The sequence below is a fragment of the Podarcis filfolensis genome (genome assembly GCF_964270895.1).
Source record: "Podarcis filfolensis genome assembly, chromosome: 18".
In the NCBI taxonomy this organism is placed as follows: Eukaryota; Metazoa; Chordata; class Lepidosauria; order Squamata; family Lacertidae; genus Podarcis; species Podarcis filfolensis.
Window position 1 is genome coordinate 8,681,045 of NC_139622.1, and position 19,811 is coordinate 8,700,855.

General features: G+C 52.9%; 1 protein-coding gene across 2 annotated transcripts in view; it reads right to left on the minus strand.

Moving 5' to 3' along the window:
• The window catches only part of LOC310753319 (transducin-like enhancer protein 1), a 45,391-nt gene extending 25,997 nt beyond the window's left edge, over positions 1–19,394 (minus strand). Inside the window, exons 1-7 of one of the 2 annotated variants that reach the window (XM_083594475.1) lie at positions 19,147–19,394; positions 14,214–14,320; positions 12,209–12,351; positions 11,082–11,145; positions 10,504–10,548; positions 4,709–4,771; positions 3,279–3,320 (exon numbers count right to left, since the gene is read on the minus strand). In XM_083594475.1, the coding sequence (XP_083450601.1) occupies positions 3,279–3,320; positions 4,709–4,771; positions 10,504–10,548; positions 11,082–11,145; positions 12,209–12,351; positions 14,214–14,237 (381 nt within the window). In that variant the 5' untranslated portion in view covers positions 14,238–14,320; positions 19,147–19,394. Of the gene's footprint in view, positions 1–3,245; positions 3,321–4,708; positions 4,772–10,503; positions 10,549–11,081; positions 11,146–12,208; positions 12,352–14,213; positions 14,321–19,146 lie in introns of both variants that reach the window. The other variant, XM_083594474.1, reaches the window with a different exon arrangement.
• Positions 19,395–19,811: the final 417 nt, after the last annotated feature.

The window sequence follows — 19,811 nt, forward strand, 5'->3', positions numbered from 1 at the left end:
CCTTTGCGCCTCGGTTGTTGAACGTTTCGGAAGTCGAACAGTCTTCTGGCACAGATTGTGTTCGACAACAGAGGTACCACTGTGTCGACATAATCCGTAATATATCTGAAAGGCCGTTAAGTAAAGGTAAAGGGACCCCTGACCATTAGGTCCAGTCATGGCCGACTCTGGGGTTGCGGCGCTCATCTCGCTTTATTGGCTGAGGGAGCCGGCATACAGCTTCCGGGTCATGTGACCAGCAGGACTAAGCCGCTTCTGGCGAACCAGAGCAGCGCACAGAAACACCATTTACCTTCCCACCGGAGTGGCACCTATTTATCTACTTGCACTTTGACGTGCTTTTGAACTGCTAGGTTGGCAGGAGCAGGGACCGAGCAACAGGAGATCACCTGTCGCGGGGATTCGAACCACTGAACTTCTGATCGGCAAGTCCTAGGCTCTGTGGTTTAACCCACAGTGCCACCCATTAGAAGGATGATAATAAAGACCTGTTGGACAGCTGCCTTAGGAGGCGATGCTGGAGGTATTGAAAGCAGAAGTTGGACAACTGTTTCCCAGGGATATTGTGCTTGCATCGAGCAGAGGTGTTTTGTGCTGGGGGTGTGTGTGTGTGTTAAATATTCCAACCTGAAAAATATTTGGCCACGGGTCTCAGGCTGGCCATCGATTTGCCCAGCGCGATGGAGAAGAAAAAGGGGGGGTTTCGACTGGGGAAAAAACCTTTCAGTGCATAAATAGAAAGAGCCTGTCGACATCATTGCGAAACTTTCTATAGCAGTGATACCCCGTGTGTCTGCTCCAGCTTAAGAGAACACTTGTATGGCTAGCCTCAAGGTGACTCGTTCTCCTGGAGAGCAGAAAGGGGGGCAGGTTTCTTAGATCGGGAGGAGCTCCCCCCCTCCCAAGCTACAAATCTCACCAGTCCTCTTAAGAACCATAAAAACTCCAGGGCAGCGTCTCGGATCAGACCGTCTGGCGCAGCATCCTTTTCCGCAAGACCCAAACGGAAGACCACTTTCCCGCCCCCCTCCCAAAAATGGTTTCTGGAAGCCTTCCCGGCTACAACTGCGAAAGCCCCCTGCTTGGCGAATTTGCCTAATCCTTTTTTGAAGCCATCCCAAGTTGGCGGCCATCGCTGCCTTGTGGCGAATCGAGTTCCCACGGTCTAACTTTTAAGCTAAAGGAAGAAGGGCCTTTATTTTCTCTGCCCTGAATCGCCCAGCGGTCAGTTCCCTCGGTCCTAGATTTTCTCTAGCCAGTGGTTTTCGGTGGGGTGCCTAGAATGATGGTCAGGGGTGATGCGGTCAACACGGGCCTCTGTCCCTCTTTCCTTCCTCTGATGCCCTCTGGCGTCTCTGCCTCCCAAAGGCTTGCACAGCTGTTTGTTGCAGCAGCCCCGGCTGCAAGCTCCCCGTGCGAATGGTGCCCCTGGGGCTGGCCAGGGGGTGCTGGGCGCCAGGATCTGAGCTGGCCTCGGATTAAGCAAGCAAGCGGGCAAGGGAGCCCAGTCCGCCAGCCCTTGCTGTTGGGAACGGGCAGGCAAGTCCCAGGCCCCTATGGGGCAGTTTGAGGAGGCACCTCTCTTTGGGGCGGGGGTGGCAGCTCAGAGACTGGGGGGGGGGGCGGCAGCGGCTGCCCAGAGGACTCCCCAGGAGAGGGGAGAAGAGGGGAGGCTGGGGGAACGCTCCACAAGGGAGGGTGTTCGAAAAGGAGTGAGGGGCTGCCATCTCTGCGGTCATAACTGGTCTCCTGAGCCCCCCACGGGTGCCGCAGAAATGACATACAGTGGTAAAGGTAAAGGTACCCCTGTCCGTACGGGCCAGTCGTGTCCGACTCTAGGGTTGTGCGCCCATCTCACTTAAGAGGCCGGGGGCCAGCGCTGTCCAGAGACACTTCCGGGTCACGTGGCCAGCGTGACGAAGCTGCTCTGGCGAGCCACCACCAGCGCAGTGCACGGAAACGCCGTTTACCTTCCCGCTATAAAGCGGTCCCTATTTATCTACTTGCATTTAAGGGTGCTTTCGAACTGCTAGGTGGGCAGGAGCTGGGACCGAACGACGTGAGCTCACCCCACCGTGGGGATTCGAACTGCCGACCATACGATCGGCAAGTCCTAGGCACTGAGGTTTTACCCACAGCGCCACCCGCGTCCCACGACATACAGTGGTACCTCGGGTTAAGTACTTAATCCGTTCCAGAGGTCCGTTCTTAACCTGAAACTGTTCTTAACCTGAAGACCACTTTAGCTAATGGGGCCTCCTGCTGCCGCCGCGCCGTTGGAGCACGATTTCTGTTCTCATCCTGAAGCAAAGTTCTTAACCTGAAGCACTATTTCTGGGTTAGCGGAGTCTGTAACCTGAAGCATATGTAACCTGAAGCGTATGTAATCCGAAGTACCACTGTAGTTGGTAGAGGGAGCCGTGGACTTGAAAAGGTTGAAAACCCCTGCTCTATCCCCCATGCATAATTTTTATAAACTACTGCAATGCGCTCTCTGTGGGGCTACCTTTGAAAGTCACCTGGAAACTACAACTAATCCAAAATGCGGCAGCTAGATTGGGGACTGGGGTGGCCGCCGAGACCACATAACACAGGTCCTGAAAGACCTGCATTGGCTCCCAGTACGTTTCGGAGCACAATTGGTGTTGACCTTTAAAGCCCTAAACGGCCTCAGCCCAGTATACCTGAAGGAGCGTCTCCACCCCCATCGTTCTGCCCGGACACTGAGGTCCAGCTCCGAGGGCCTTCTGGCGGTTCCCTCATTGCGAGAAGCAAAGCTAGAGGGAACCAGGCAGAGGGCCTTCTCGGTGGTGGCTCCCTCCCTGTGGAACACCCTCCCACCGGATGTCAAAGCGATAAACAACTACCTGACATTCAGAAGACATCTTAAGGCAGCCCTGCTCAGGGAAGTTTTTAATGTGTGACATTTTAGTGTATTTTTGGTCTCTGTGGAAGCCGCCCAGAGTGGCTGGGGAAACCCGGCCAGATGGGCGGGGTACAAATAATAAATTATTATTATTATTATAAACTAAAAAGCTCCCCAACGCTGCAGAGGAAGCGTTCTTTTCGTGAACCGTTTTTTCCCCATTTCGAGGGACACGGATGGGAGTTCTAGTTCAGCAACACCCAGAAGCTCAAAGCCACGCAACCCCATAGTTAAAGGGTATGGGGTGGGGTGGGGTGGGGAGGAGAGGAAGGCTTTGGGCTCCCCCAAGAGTGTGGGAGGGAAGTGGGGGTCCACATACCCCGATTGAAACATTCACTTCTTCCATAGTCACCTGCTTGGCTCGTTCGACCGCTTGCACCACTTGTTGTTGATGCTGGAGGAAAAAAGGGAGGGAAGGATAATTTAACGAGTGCATCAGAAAATAAAAACAGAAGCTCGGGGGGCCATCAAAGGCTGGCGGGCAGGTGTGGGACACTCCCTGGTCCTGAATGTGTTAACTGTGCCCCCGAAGGACCAGGTGCGCAGCCTGGGAGTCATTTTGGACCCACAGCTGTCCATGGAGGCGCAGGTCAGTTCTGCGTCCAGGGCAGCTCCATCTGGGACGCAGGATGAGATCCTCCCTGCCTGCGCACTGTCTGGCCAGAGTGGTGCATGCTCTGGTTATCTCCTGCTTGGACTACTGCAATGCGCTCTACGTGGGGCTACCTTTGAAGGTGACCCAGAAACTACAACTAATCCAGAATGTGGCAGCTAGACTGGGGACTGGGAGCAGCTGCCAGGAACACGTAACGCCGGTCCTGAGAGATCTGCAGTGGCTCCCAGGATGTTTCCGAGCACAATTCAAAGTGTTGGCGCAGACCTTGAAAGCCCTAAACAGCCCAGTAGACCTGAAGGGGCGTCTCCACCCCCATCCTTCTGCCCAGACACCGGGGTCCATCTCCCGAGGGTCTTCTGGCGGTTCCCTCCCTGCGAGAAGCAAGGTTGCAGGGAACCAGGCAGAGGGCCTTCTTGGTGGTGGCACCCTCCCTGAGGAACGCCCTTCCACCAGATGCCAAAGAAGTAAACAGCTACCTGACTTTTAGAAGACATCTGAAGACCCTCCCTGCCCGCAGACTGTCTCACCAGAGTGGTGCATGCTCTGGTTATCTCCCGCTTGGACTACTGCCATGCGCTCTATGTGGGGCTACCTTTGAAGGTGACCCAGAAACTGCAATTAATCCAGAATGCGGCAGCTAGACTGGGGACTGGGAGCGGCCGCCGAGACCGCATAACACCGGTCCTTCATTGGCTCCCAGGACGTTTCCGAGCACAATTCAAAGTGTTGGTGCTGAGGGGGATGGAATGGAGTGCCTTCTAGAAGGGCATGGCCGGCGGGCATCCAGAGCCAAAGTACCCCACTGCTGTAAACTTCGGTTGAGTGTCTCACTTGCAACCGTCTACACATCCTGCCACTAATAGTATCAGGCCCTCACATCTACAGCATGCTGAGCATCTGCTGTAGAGGAAGGAAAATTGGGAAGAGGGAATGGAGTCGATTGCGAAAGGGCATGGCTGGCATCCCGAGCCAAGTACCCCGCACTGCAAAGTTCAGTTTGAAGGCTTCGCTTGTAACAATAGCAAGACTAATGAATGTTCTGGCTAGCAGTCCCCTTGCATCTGTTGAAGGAGGATGGAAAACCAGGAAGGAGAAGGAATGGAGTCAATGGCGAAAGGGCATGGCTGGCATATTTAGAAGAGCATGTGTGAAGACGAGACACTCACCTCCTGGGACAAAAATGGGATGAGCTGAGCACAGATGACGTTGAGTCGCTTGGCAATCTCCGTCTGCAAAGGCAAGGAGGAGAGACAAGAGAGGAAAAGGAAGATGGCAGGCTTAGACAGAAAACACAGCTGGGCAGGTGGTGGCAAACAGTTAAATCGGGGGCCATATAAATCCCCTTAACGGCTTGGGATCAGTTGAGACCTTCTCCCCTCCCTCAATTCCCATTTGGCCACTTCGATCCGTGGCAGGTTAACACCTGCTCTGAATTTGCAAGAATTTGCAAGTGCCTTTGGAACTCCCTGCCACTTGACGACAAGCAGGCACCATTCTCTTTTGTGGTCCCTGCTAAAAACATTCTTCCTGAGACAAGCCTCCCCAGAGGCTCAGTTTTAATCAATTGTTCCCTTTTTTATAAAACTTAAATTATCGTAGGTAATTTTCTTTAGTGGATAATTTTATTGTTTTCTCCATTGTCTTCTTTGTGGAGTATAAAAGGTAAAGGTAAAGGTAAAGGGATCCCTGACCGTTAAGTCCAGTCGTGGACGACTCTGCGGTTGCGGCGCTCATCTCGCTCTACAGGCCAAGGGAGCTGGCGTTTGTTTGAAGACAGCTTCCGGGTCATGTGGCCAGCAGGACTAAGCCGCTTCTGGCGAACCAGCGCACGGAAACGCCATTTACCTTCCCGCCGGAGTGGTACCTATTTATCTACTTGCACTTTGACGTGCTTTCGAACTGCTAGGTTGGCAGGAGCAGGGACCGAGCAACGGGAGCTCACCCCATCGCGGGGATTTGAACCGCCCACCTTCTGATTGGCAAGCCCTAGGCTCTGTGGTTTAACCCACTGTGCCACCCGCGTCCCGTTTGTGAAGTATACACTTAGATAAATAAAAGAGCAACCGGCCTCGCTTCTCCCCGTTTTCCTCACACAACCACTAGGCGCCACTACCTTCCCACTTGTCGCAGCGGCACCTTCATTCAGAGTAGGGACGAGGAGCCTCGTGTGGCCGGCCCCCCAACGCTTTCAACTGGCCCTCGTGATTCCTCCCCACCAGGCCACAGACACCCTAGTCCAGCTGCATTGTTGTTGTTGTTTAGTCGTGTCCGCCTCTTCGTGACCCCCTGGACCAGAGCACGCCAGGCACTCCTGTCTTCCACTGCCTCCCGCAGTTTGGTCAGACTCATGCTGGTAGCTTCGAGAACACTGTCCCACCATCTCGTCCTCCGTCGTCCCCTTCTCCTTGTGCCCTCCATCTTTCCCAACATCAGGGTCTTTTCCAGGGAGTCTTCTCTTCTCATGAGGTGGCCAAAGTCTTGGAGCCTCAGCTTCAGGATCTGTCCTTCCAGTGAGCACTCAGGGCTGATTTCCTTCAGAATGGAGAGGTTTGATCTTCTTGCAGTCCATGGGACTCTCAAGAGTCTCCTCCAGCACCAGAATTCAAAAGCATCAATTCTTCGGCGATCAGCCTTCTTGATGGTCCAGCTCTCACTTCCATACATCACTACTGGGAAAACCATAGCTTTAACTATACGGACCTTTGTCGGCAAGGTGATGTCTCTGCTGCAGTCTGGCTGCACATTCCTATAAATGCAACCCATGGGTGCTTAGAAGTCTCCCGTTTCTACGCCGCTTCGCGGGAAACGAAAACCTCGCGGCAGAGAGACCAGATGCTCGATCGCACATCCGCCAAACACAGGGAGAGGGGCACGCGGGGGGAAACCGAGGCAGAAATAGAGGAATCGAGGCACCGCCAGCAGGTACTTTCTGGGAAAGATTTAATTCTCTCCCGGGGCTGGCAGTAATGGATTCTCCCTCCTTAATGCACCGATGGGCAGGGTTGGCTCCTGGGGGAAAGAGCCAGCCTCCAATTCACTCGCGCTCGTTAATGTTCAATTTAGTGGCACTTTAACGCTTGGGGTATGAAAAACGATCAGGGCCGACTCGGCAGGCTTTCCCCCCGCCCCACCCCTGGTTCTCCGCAGCCCCCACAGCTTCCTCTCCCAGAGACCTCTCCCCTTTCCTGCGGGGAAAATATATATATATATTTATCGACAGCCTGCTTCTGCACGCAGAAATCGCTCTCCCGCCTTCGCCCAAAAGGCAAGAGCGATTAACCAGAGTTTGGCTTCTTTGCAAAACCACAGCAAAGCATTTCGTTGCATGCCCCCTCTCCAAAATAATAATAATAATACTTAGGCTACAGGTAAAATTAATCTGTAGGGACGCGGGTGGCGCTGTGGGTTAAACCACAGAGCCTAGGACTTGCTGATCAGAAGGTCGGCGGTTTCAATCCCCACAATGACGGGGTGAGCTCCCGTTGCTCGGTCCCAGCTCCTGCCCACCTAGCAGTTCGAAAGCACACCAGGGAAAGTAGATAAATAGGTACCGCTCCGGCAGGAAGGTAAACGGCGTTTCCGTGCGCTGCTCTGGTTCGCCAGAAGCGGCTTAGTCCTGCTGGCCACATGACCCGGAAGCTGTACGCCGGCTCCCTCGGCCAGTAAAGCGAGATGAGCGCCGCAACCCCAGAGTCGGCCACAACTGGACCTAATGGTCAGGGGTCCCTTTACCTTTACCTTAGGATGTATGTATGTTTGTTTTTAATTTTTTTGGGAAAATTAATTAAAAAAAATGGGGAAAAAAGAAGTTTGTGGGTTGGAGGTGAGCAAGAAGGATCCGTCGGCACGGCCAAGGCGATAACTCCTAAAGCGGCCATCCCCGCAAAAGCCCAGCTCCTATTTGTCACGCAGGGGCTGTCAAGAGCCTAGAGTTACGAGCCCTTGTTAAAAGGTGAGGGTTTGGGGGGAGAGCGAGAAGGAGGGGGAACCCCCCCCCCCAAGGAGCGCATACAGGCTGTTGGCAGCCGGCCAGCGGCACCTGAAGTCAGCTGTAAATCTTGCCAGAGGAAATGAACAAGGGGGGGGGCAGTGGTTGTGGAGAGAGCTGGCAGTAGGAGAATTCCAAGCGGGAGCGAAATTAAAAGGACGAAGCGTGTGGGGAGGACGACGAGTTGGAAAAAAGACCAGATGGAGGTTCTGCCAGATGGTCCTGAGCCATGCATAGGCTTCTGCCCAGATCGGACGGACGGGGTCTTCCTACACACACACACACACACACACACACACACACCCTCTTCTGGGCAGGCACCAGGTGCCAGGTGGTTTAAGAGCACAGGTAGGCAAACTAAGGCCCCGGGGGCCAAATCCGGCCCAATCGCCTTCTCAATCCGGCCCCCAGACGGTCCGGGAATCAGCGTGTTTTTACACGAGTAGAATGTGTCCTCTGATTTAAAATGCATCTCTGGGTTACTTGTGGGGCCTGCCTGGTGTTTTCACATGAGTAATAATAATAATAATAATAATAATTTTTATTTATACCCCGCCCTCCCCGGCCTCAGGGCCGGGCTCACAAGCAGTAATAAAAACAAGTTGAATGAATACAACTTAAAAACAAAATTGAAATACAACATTAAAATATTGAAACATTAAAATATTAAAATGTGTGGTTTTATTTAAAATGCATCTCTGGGTTATTTGCGGGGCCTGCCTGGTGTTTTCACACAAGTAGAATGTGCTCTTTTATTTAAAATGCATCTCTGGGTTATTTGCGGGGCATAGGAACTCGTTCAATTTTTTCCCTTTCCAAAATATGGTCTGCCCCCACCCCAAGGTCTGAGGGACAGTGGACCGGCCCCCTGCTGAAAAATTTGCTGACCCCTGTTTGAGAGCATCGGGGGGACGGGGAGCAGGGTTCGAATCCTAACCCGCTCGGTCCCCCATAGCTGTCAACTTTCCCTTTTTTAAAGGGAAATTCCCTTATTCCCAATAGGATTACTCACAAGAAAAGGGGAAAGTTGACAGCTATGGCTCGGTCCCTTGTGAGCATAGCGGTCAACCGTCCCTTATTTGGCGGGAAAGTCCCTTATCCCAGCGCCGTGTCCCGCTGCTGTCCCTTATTGATGATGTCCCTTAAATTTCCCGGGTTTCAAAGGAAGCAGCTCCTCTCCCTCCCTCCCTGCCGGCCAGGGAGGAGGGAGGCTCCAACTCTGTTGCTTGGCTGCGTTGCTCACTCAATAAGGAGTCTAAGGATGACTGGGGGGTGGAGCTTGCATGCCTTGTGCCGATCAAATCAGCCGCGTTGCCTGGGGACTCGCCTTTGCTCAGCGCTTCCCAGCGGAGAGGTGATGGTGGTTTTCCTTGCTGCATCCCCTTTGCCGGGTTGCTGCGCTGTGGGAACCTCCGCTTGAGGCTTCGTTTGGCTGCTGGCTGGGCTTTCTGCCTTTGGCTCGGAGGGGCTTAGAAGTCGAACATACCTGTGCTTGGAAAATTCCTTATTTTGGCTGCTGATCCCTTATTTTCGAGGCTGCTGGTCCCTTATTTTCAAATCTGTAAGTTGACAGCTATGTTGTGAGTAGCCGTACGGGGCCAATGGCTGACTCTCTCTCAGGCTGACTACCTGGCAGGGCTGTTTTTGGATGAAATTGCAAGGGGGGGAGAGGTGTGGATATCACCTGGGGCTCCTTGTAGGTGGGCCACAAATGCAACACATTAATGCCTCTGGGAAAGGTCGGAAGAGGAGCATTGAGAGGCAATTGCTGCCTCTGAACGGTGGAGAGAGAACGCAGGCATTGTTTGTAGCCTCCTCCTCCCAGAATTTGCCCAAGCTTGCTTTGTAGCTGTTCGAGGCCATAGAAAGCACAGCAAAGAGGTCGCCAGTCTTATCCTCTCTCAGGAAGCGATGCTGCAATCTGGGGGCAGCCACCGAAAAGGCCCTGCTCTCTCGCACAACACACGCCACGCTTCTACGGTTGGCAGGCCCGAGAAAACTGTAAACAGCTTTAAAACGCCAGCAGGGGTGGATTTAAAACAAGCAGCCAACTAATAATTTGAACTGAGCGGAAAAGGACAAATAATAAATAGATTTAAATCGGATATGCGGCGATATCGGGCATAAGCAACTACGGAGAGGCAAGGAGAAGGGGTTTGATATTCTTATTTGGTAACTTTAACCGGATGCGTAAATTTGTTTGGAAAATGAGAGATAAAATATGGCCGGGCGCCATTATGCTATCCAATTCCCGGGAAAACACGGGGCGTACGGCAGCCCTAGGAAACAGAGCAGGCCCCACAGCCTTTCCTTGAATATTGATCGATTGCCATTGTTCGTTACATTTGTACATCCCCCTTCAAGTGTCCTCAAGGTTGTGAGGCTCGGAAGCAGACGCCAGAAATTGCTATTTTCAGCAAGGCTCGCTTGCTGTCTAGATTGGAGGATCTTGGGGGCAGAGACCCTGCGTGATTTTGCTTCCCCCTACACACGGAGGCTGATCGCCGAAGAATGGATGCTTTTGAATTCCGGTGCTGGAGGAGACTCTTGAGAGTCCCATGGACTGCAAGAAGATCAAACCTCTCCATTCCTAAGGAAATCAGCCCTGAGTGCTCACTGGAAGGACAGATCCTGAAGCTGAGGCTCCAAGACTTTGGCCACCTCAGGAGAAGAGAAGTCTCCCTGGAAAAGACCCTGATGTTGGGAAAGATTGAGGGCACAAGGAGAAGGGGACGACAGAGGACAAGATGGTGGGACAGTGTTCTCAAAGCAGCCAACATGAGTTTGACCAAACTGCGGGAGGCAGTGGAAGACAGGAGTGCCTGGCATGCTCTGGTCCAGGGGGTCACGAAGAGGTGGACACGACTAAACGACTAAACAACAACAACACATGGAGGGGCCTTGTCAGATCAGAGCCAAACACATACATACACAAACACATCTATAAATAAACACATATATAAATAAATGTACCTGTTTGTGCATTTCGATGTTCAAACCGTAGGACATTTCGTAGTACTGCAAAACAAAGATTTTTATTTTATTTTTCTGAAGCAAGAGAACAGATCCTGTGCATATAAGAGTGTGGTAAGTCACGGCTTAAAGGTAAAGGTAAAGGTAAAGGGACCCCTGACCATTAGGTCCAGTCGTGGCCGACTCTGGGGTTGCGGCGCTCATCTTGCTTTACTGGCCGAGGGAGCCGGCATACAGCTTCCGGATCATGTGGCCAGCAGGACTAAGCCGCTTCTGGCGAACCAGAGCAGTGCACGGAAATGCTGTTTACCTTCCCGCTGGAGTGGTACCTATTTATCTACTTGCACTTTGACGTGTTTTCGAACTGCTAGGTTGGCAGGAGCAGGGACCGAGCAACGGGAGCTCACCCCGTCACGGGGATTCGAACCGCCGACGTTCTGATCGGCAAGTCCTAGGCTCTGTGGTTTAACCCACAGCGCCACCCATGTCACGGCTTAGGTGGACCCTCTTTACATCACCATCCAAGCCTTCCCCACCCCGCCCCCGAAACCCCACATTTGCCCCTGTAGAGCGCTTACCATGACATAATGCCTCTGGATTTCTGTTTTTTCCGTGGCGAGTTTCTCACATTCCAGTTTCAAGCTGCAAAGAGAAGGGAACGGACATGGGAAGATCAAAAATCGTATCAAAAATTACCGATCTGGTTATACCAGAGGTCAGCAACCTAAGGCCCATGGGCTGGAAGCGGCCACAGAGGCTGTTTAACTGGCCCACGAACCTCCCCCCAACTGAGCCCCCCGCTCAGCGAGTCCCCATGCGCTGTGCTAAACCAGCGCAGCGTGGCGCGGGGACTCTCTTCTGCGGCTCCAGAAATCGCTTCTGCGCATGCCCAGATGTCAGAAATCATGTCTGCGCATGTCCATGGCACCGGAAATCGCTTCTGCGCATGCCCAGATGCCGGAAATCGCTTCTGCGCGTGTCTGTAGCGTCCGAAATCGCTTCTGCGCATGCCCAGGCGCCGGAAATCGCTTCTGCGCATGCCCAGACGCTGGAAATCGCATCTGCACATGTCCGCAGTGCCGGAAGCCGTTTCTGCGCATGTCCACGGCACCGGAAATCGCGTCTGCGCATGTACGCGGTGCTGGAAATCGCTTCTGTGCAGGTGTAATTTTCAGCGTCTGGGCATGCGCAGACGCAATTTCTGGCGTCGGGCGGCACCAGTCCGGCCCACGGAGGATCCGACCCCTTGCCGACTCCTGGGTTATATTATTAGAAATACATAAGACAGGTCATTATGAACCCCAGTAAAGGTAAAGGGACCCCTGACCATTAGGTCCAGTCGTGACTGACTCTGGGGTTGCGGCGCTCATCTCGCTTTACTGGCTGAGGGAGACGGCGTACAGCTTCCGGGTCATGCGGCCAGCAGGACAAAGCCGCTTCTGGCGAACCAGGGCAGCACACGGAAACGCCGTTTACCTTCCCGCTGGAGTGGTACCTATTTATCTACTTGCACTTTGACGTGCTTTCGAACTGCTAGGTTGGCAGGAGCAGGGACCGAGCAACGGGAGCTCACCCCGTTGCGGGGATTCGAACCGCCAACCTTCTGATCAGCAAGCCCTAGGCTCTGTGGTTTAACCCACAGCGTCACCCACGTCCCACTGATTATGAACCCCACCCACCCCAAAAAAGAACCTGGCCTTTTTACCTGTGGTACTGGTTTTGCAAGAACTGGAATTCCTCCTTGATCCGGTCCAAAATCTCCGGGTAAGTCAGCTTCAAGGATTGGGGGGCCGTCGAGACGACGCTGGTCGCAGCGGCCGTGACCACGGGCGCTGCCTGCAGGTGACCCTGAGAGAGACAGGTAGTGAAAAGGCCAATCACCACCGACGTCGGACCGGAAGGAAACAGGAGCTCGCCGGGTCTTCGGAGTGTTCACAGTGCAGCGGAGCCGGAGGGCCCCCCAGAGGACATCCAGACCAACCCCACCACAACAAGCGGTCACCCAACCTCAGAGAGAGATTGGCGCACCCTGATTCCCAGGTTGTCAAAAAAGGTGATTTATGTATGCCGCTACTGCGCCCCCGTGTTTCGTTAGCCAAAAAAATGTAAAACGAGCGAAAGGAGAATGGCAACTTCAGTTGACGGAATATGCACAACTCGCAGACTTAACATATAGAATAAGAGAACAAGAAGAACATACGTTTAGAGAAGATTGGAAATATTGAATGTATGGGGGGGGAATAATTTTGTACAGCTGAAAACGCCGGCAGCCTTAAGATAAATTCAACAGTGTAAATAAGTTTTGATGGATGCAATGATGGATCACTTGAATGGTATAAGGTAAAGGGACCCCGGACCATTAGGTCCAGTCGTGGCCGACTCTGGGGTTGCGGCGCTCATCTCGCTTTACTGGCCGAGGGAGCTGGCGTACAGCTTCCGGGTCATGTGGCCAGCAGGACTAAGCCGCTTCTGGCGAACCAGAGCAGCGCACGGAAACGCCGTTTACCTTCCCGCCGGAGCGGTACCTATTTATCTACTTGCACTTTGACGTGCTTTCGAACTGCTAAGTGGGCAGGAGCAGGGACCGAGCAACGGGAGCTCACCCTGTCATTGCGGGGATTTGAACCGCCGACCTTCTGATTGGCAAGCCCTAGGCTCTGTGGTTTAACCCACAGCGCCACCCGCGTCCCTTGTTGCCTGATCACCTAGAGCTAAAAATCACAGCGACCTGCGACCTAGCTATACCTGATGAGCTACGGCCTGGCTGCTTCAGCCTGCTAGGCAGGGAATGAGAGAATGGGAGGGGGCAGAAACTTTGGGGTGCGGCCCCCGCCAGATTTAACTCCCCTGGGAAGACGGCCCCTCTTTACTTACAGGGAGACGGCTGATCCCTTGATTAATATAAACCATTCTGAGGTTTTATTGCAAAACAATTAAGGAAACATGCTGTTTGCAGATTGAAGCTGTTTTGTTTATAGATCAAAGTATTTCTAAACCAACAACTCCTTTATATATTTATATATATGTAACAACATGGATATTGATATCAATATAAACAATAAAAAAATTAAAAAATCATAAAACACAGAACCAGTGACCGACACTTGTTTATTTTTATCTTTTTTTGGGGGGGGCAGAAATATATAGCTAGATCTCTTTTCACTCTGTTGTTTTATTACAAAAAAAGAAAGGAATATCCCTGGTTTGAGGAGGGCAGAGTACTGTCCAAAAAAAGGCCTTTACAAAACCTCTCCTCACCACACACACACAAAAAAAAAGTTACCGTATTTTTTGCTCTATAAGACTCACTTTTCCCCTCCTAAAAAGTAAGGGGAAATGTGTGTGCATCTTATGGAGCGAATGCAGGCTGCGCAGCTATCCCAGAAGCCAGAACAGCAAGAGGGATTGCTGCTTTCGCTGCGCAGCGATCCCTCTTGCTGTTCTGGCTTCTGAGATTCAGAAGATTTTTTCTCTTGTTTTCCTCCTCCAAAAACTAGGTGCGTCTTGTGGTCTGGTGCGTCTTATAGAGTGAAAAATACGGTAACTGTGCAAGTTGGCAGCATGTGAAATTTGTTGGTCGTTAGCATTTTGAAAGGCGAAAATCAGTTCAAAACGGACTATGTTTAAGACGGTTTGGCGGCCTCCTCCCTTTCCAAAGAATTAGGAAACAGACATTTTCCACGGGACCTTTAAATCAGGGATAAACTCACCGGTGGCCGGTTTTGAGGGAACATCCTTCGAGCAAAACCATAGGAATGTTGTTTCTGCAATTTCACTCTCGATCCTGTTTTTCTGCGACGAACCAAACCCTGGTCACCTGTTGGGAAGCAAACTGGGAACTGGGAACCGATGGGTTGCAACTGGTTAAGCCTTACTCAAGAGTAAAAAAGGTAAAGGGACCCCTGACCATTAGGTCCAGTCGTGGCCGACTCTGGGGTTGCGGCGCTCATCTCGCTTTACTGGCCGAGGGAGCTGGCGTCCAGCTTCCGGGTCATGTGGCCAGCATGACTAAGCCGCTTCTGGCGAACCAGAGCAGCACACGGAAACGCCGTTTACCTTCCCGCCAGAGTGGTACCTATTTATCTACTTGCGCTTTGGACGTACTTTCGAACTGCTAGGTTGGCAGGAGCAGGGACTGAGCAACGGGAGCTCACCCCGTTGCGGGGATTCGAGCCGCCGACCTTCTGATCGGCAAGTCCTAGGCTCTGTGGTTTAACCCACAGTGCCACCCATGTAGGCCGGCATTATTAACCCCATACTGAGCGAATGCACCTTGCAAGGTGAGCTAATTTCTCCTCCTGTCCGTGTGGGGGGGTTGCAGAAGGGGGGGGCTGAATCAGGGCTCCAATCCTAGAATTTTTTCTCTCCATGCATAAACCCCCCCCACACACTTCAGTTAAAATATTTTAATAGGACAAGAGCGCCTCTGGGCATGTAAAGTGTATCTTTTCTCAAGCCTGGGGGAGGCCAGATCAGCGAGGCAGACTTCATGGAGATTAAATTGGGCATTTGGGTAGGGGTCTTACAAGCTCGCATTTTGGGACAGGTGGCAGACCTCCACCCCAAATTCTGCAGTTTTATTGCTCCCTTCAGTGGCGCCAACAGCACCCACCAAATCGCAGAACCGAAGCATGCCAATTCCACTCGCTTTGGTTAGCGCGTGGTGCTGATGTTGCCAAGGTTGTGGGACAGAAGTACTGTTTTGGGGGGACAGGGGGCGGGCTGGTGTAGGGACCCCCTGGTCCTGAATGGGGTAACTGTGCCCCTGAAGGACCAGGCGCACAGCCTGGGAGTCATTCTGGACTCACAGCTGTCCATGGAGGCGCAGGTCTATTCTGTGTCCAGGACAGATGTCTACCAGCTCCATCTGGTACGCAGGATGAGACACTCCCTGCCCACAGACTGTCTCACCAGAGTGGTGCATGCTCTAGTTATCTCCCGCTTGGACTACTGCCATGCGCTCTACGTGGGGCTACCTTTGAAGGTGACCCGGAAACTACAACTAATCCAGAATGTGGCAGCTAGACTGGTGACTGGGAATGGCTGCCAAGACCACATAATACCGGTCTTGAAAGACCTACACTGGCTCCCAGGACATTTCCGAGCACAATTCAAAGTGTTGGCACCAACCTTTGAAGCCCTAAAAGGCCTCGGCCCAGTAGACCTGAAGGAGCGTCTCCACCCCCATCGTTCTGCCCGGATGCTGAGATCCAGCGCCGAGGGCCTTCTGGCAGTTCCCTCACTGCGAGAAGCAAAGCTGCAGGGAACCAGGCAGAGGGCCTTCTCGGTGGTGGCTCCCTCCCTGTGGAACGCCCTCCCACCAGATGTCAAAGAGATAAACAACTACCTGACATTCAGAAGACATCTTAAGGCAGCCCTGTTCAGGGAAGTTTTTAGTGTGTGACATTTTAGTGTATTTTTGGTCTCTGTGGAAGCTGCCCAGAGTGGCTGGGGAAACCCAGCCAGATGGGCGGGGAACTAATAAATTATTATTATAATTAATTAATTAATTAATTATACCCCGCCCACTCTGGGCGGCTCCCAACATTATCCAGTTTCAAACCATGAGCAGCCCACAGAGGGAAAAAGTCCCCCTTACTGGTTGTTTTCCCTCTCTTGCCACCAGGTGGTATATAAAGATAGACTGCTCCTGCAGGTGGGTGTTCTACTTAAGAGGGAAATCGTCTCTGCTGGAGCATGCTCAGTGTGGAATATAGTTTTCGTTACCCCTGCACAGTCTGGGGCTGACAGAGAGGAAGGAGCGAGAGTATTTTGCTGGCAGGCTTTTTAGCAAAAACCGAGAAAGGTTTGCTTTCCCCGCGTACGGAAGAAGAAGCTCAGAGGAACGGGTTAAAAGAGAGCCAATCCCAGGCAGGATGACTGAGAAATGACCTGTGCGTTCAGGGGAACTCACTCCCTAGTAAACAGGGTGCAGGATTGTGGCCAGATCGAAGCCAAAACCACACAGTAGGTGTTTGAATTCCTGGTTTGGGGGGGATTCGAACTCAGAACCGGCAGCTCGGCCGGAAGAGGGCTGCCTCAGACAAAGGACTCAGGGTGCCGAGAATCGGGTCCTTGGTCCATATAGCACAATATTGCGTATTCTGGCTTGCAGGGCCGCCTCAGGGAACTGAATCTGGGACCCCCAGTCTCCAATGCACTGGAGCCACTGTCCTTCTCCTAAAGATCATGTAAGATTCCAGTCCTCATTGTTGAAAAAAAGAGGCCAATGTAATATTAAAACACAACATTTAAAACTTCCCTCAACAGGGCTGCCTTCAGATGTCTATAAGTCAGATTGTTTTTTTCCTTGACATCTGATGGGAGGGCGTTCCACAGGGAGGGCGCCACCACCGAGAAGGCCCTCTGCCTGGTTCCCTGTAACCTCGCTTCTCGCAGGGAGGGAACTGCCAGAAGGCCCTCGGAGCTGGACCTCGGTGTCCGGGCTGGACGATGGGGGTGGAGACGCTCCTTCAGGTATACTGGACCGAGGCCGTTTAGGGCTTTAAAGGTCAACACCTACACTTTGAATTGTGCTCGGAAACATCCCGGGAGCCAATGTAGGTCTTTCAGGACCGGTGTTATGTGGTCTCGGCAGCCACTCCCAGTCCTCAGTCTGGCTGCCGCATTCTGGATTAGTTGTAGTTTCCGGGTCACCTTCAAAGGTAGCCCCACATAGAGCGCATGGCAGTAGTCCAAGCGGGAGATAACCAGAGCATGCACCACTCTGGCCAGACAGTCTGCAGGTAGATAGGATCTCATCCTGCATACCAGATGGAGCTGGTAGACAGCTGCCCTGGACGCAGAATTGCAACCTCACCTTTGCAAGGAGTGGGGATTGCGGGGAAAGACCATAAAATGAAAGGTGGATCTCCTGCTGGCCCTGTATTGGAGAAATGGGGCACCCAGAGAGGAAGGGATGCTTTGGGGCACTGGATTTTGTCGTCGATCCCATACAACTTAGATCAGCATACCTGGACTACCTGGGCATCTTCAAACCCACTTGGGATTTTGGGGGGAATTTGTGGTCAGGCAAAGACTTGGGGGCCCCTCTGTAAAGAAACCCCATTACATTCCCAACCAACCAGTGGTGTTGTCTGGTGCCCAGTTGGGACAGTCCCACTGGCCCTAATGTACGCCCAGATATAAGGTAAAGGGACCCCTGACCACTAGGTCCAGTCGTGGCCGACTCTGGGGTTGCGGCGCTCATCTCGCTTTACTGGCCGAGGGAGCCGGCGTACAGCTTCTGGGTCATGTGGCCAGCAGGACTGAGCCGCTTCTGGCGAACCAGAGCAACGCACAGAAACGCTGTTTACCTTCCCGCCAGAGTGGTACCTGTTTATCTACTTGCACTTTGATGTGCTTTCGAACTGCTAGGTTGGCAGGAGCAGGGACCGAGCAACAGGAGCTCACCCCGTCATTGCGGGGATTCGAACCGCCGACCGGCAAGTCCTAGGCTCCGTGGTTCAACCCACAGCACCACCCGTGTCCCAGATATATACACCCCCAATAGCCACCCAGATTTGCACGTTTGCTGTGTTTTTTATTCCCAATAAGTCCTTTCCCAATGGAGGCAGGAATATGCAGAGTTCTGTCCCTTACGGGGAATCGAACCTGCAACCTTGGCGTTTATCAGCACCGAGCTCTAACCGACTGAGCTATCTTTCTTTGCGGTTCACGCGCTAAATGACTCTTGGGGGGGGGATCTTCCCACTGGAAAATAGTATCAGATCTCCAAGCAGGGAAAATGCCCTTTTTGACACTTCCTTCCCTCTAATAGCATGGGGGATGGGAATGTACTTTGCACATGCTCAAGGGCAAGCGATGGGAATGCACTTTGCACATGCTCAAGGGCAAGCGATGGGAATGCACTTTGCGCATGCTCAAGGGCAAGTGATGTGAATGCACTTTGCACATGCTCAGGTGCAGCCTCTTAATTCCTTCGGCTTGGGAGGGGGCAGCAAGGAAGGAAGGAGGTTAAATAGAAGTTTAAGACCCTGGGTAGCGGTTGGCAGTGGTTGGTTTTTTTGGGGGGGGTGGCTCCCAAGAAAAAATGAGCGCCCCCCCTGCACCTAGGTGGTCCTCATCCTCGGGGAAATACAGGTGAGTTGGCAGGTGTGGGGGCAGAGAAGAGGGGGAAATCAAATAGACGCAAATGGGTATTTTTTTGGGGGGGGGAGGCAGAAACCAGCATAAGGCCCTAGGAAAGGACAATTAGACCACAACTAGGGAGAAAACTTCTCCCCCCCTCAACAAAACCCCCAAATACTCTGCTTAAAGTAACCCCCACCCCCCGCAAGTTCTCCCCCCCCCCACCAGATGCCCGTTTTGAGTCTCTCTCTTTTGAACTCCCCAAGAAACTCTCATTACCCCCCCCCCAAAAAAAGAAGGAGAATAGATCCCATTTCCTCCTCGGGTGGCTTGCAGTCCTCCCTCTCACCGCGCCCCCCACCCTCGCCAAAAAAATCCCCCCCACCCCGTCTTCATTGATAATCTCCCAGGCCGAACAAAAGGGTCTCCTTTTACTAGCAGGTAGGAAGAGAGAGGGGGGGGGAATCAGGCATCAGGAAAAGGCCTTCTTCCTCTCGGCTAACGACCCCCCCATCAAACCTCAGCGCCCCCCCCCCCGATAAAGGCACTCACCAAACCACTGCAAGCCAGGATCGGGCCCCCCCAGGATCCTAGGGAGGTGGGTGGGTGGGACGCAGGCCCGTTGCTTTGAATGGGTGTGAGAAAAAACCCCCCCCTCTCTCTCTCTTCCTCTCTCTCTTCCTCCCCCCCCCCCCGCCACCCCCCACACAGCAGCCTTGCGGGGGAGGGCGATCAATGAACGAGCGCCAAGCTCCACGTGGGGTCTGGCTGCTTCTCTTTCGCTACAGTCCGGCGCGCCGCAGCCAATCGGGAAGCGAGGATGGAAGGGGAAGCGCTCGGTCCCCACGTGGGGCGGGGAGAGAGGGCTTCCGATTGGTCCGAGGCGGCCGCCCGGAGAAAATGTGTCAATCTGGAAGGACGCGGCGTAGCCAAGAGGCGGGGGAGGAGGGGGGAGTGTGGAGAGAGAAAGAGATTTTTTTGGTTAACCCTTTCGGAGGACTCGGAGCGACGGGAGAGGAGAAAATTGGATTAACCCGTAAAAGGCCGGAGGGGGAAAAGGTGGAAATGGGTTTAACCCTTCAAAGGCGGAGGAGAGGGAGATTTTTTTTCCCCATAGGGGAGAATGAGTTTTAACCCTTAAAAGGGCCAAAGGGCGTCGCTTAACCCTTAAAGGGCCAAAGGGCGTCGCTTAACCCTTAAAGGGCTAGTGAGGGAGA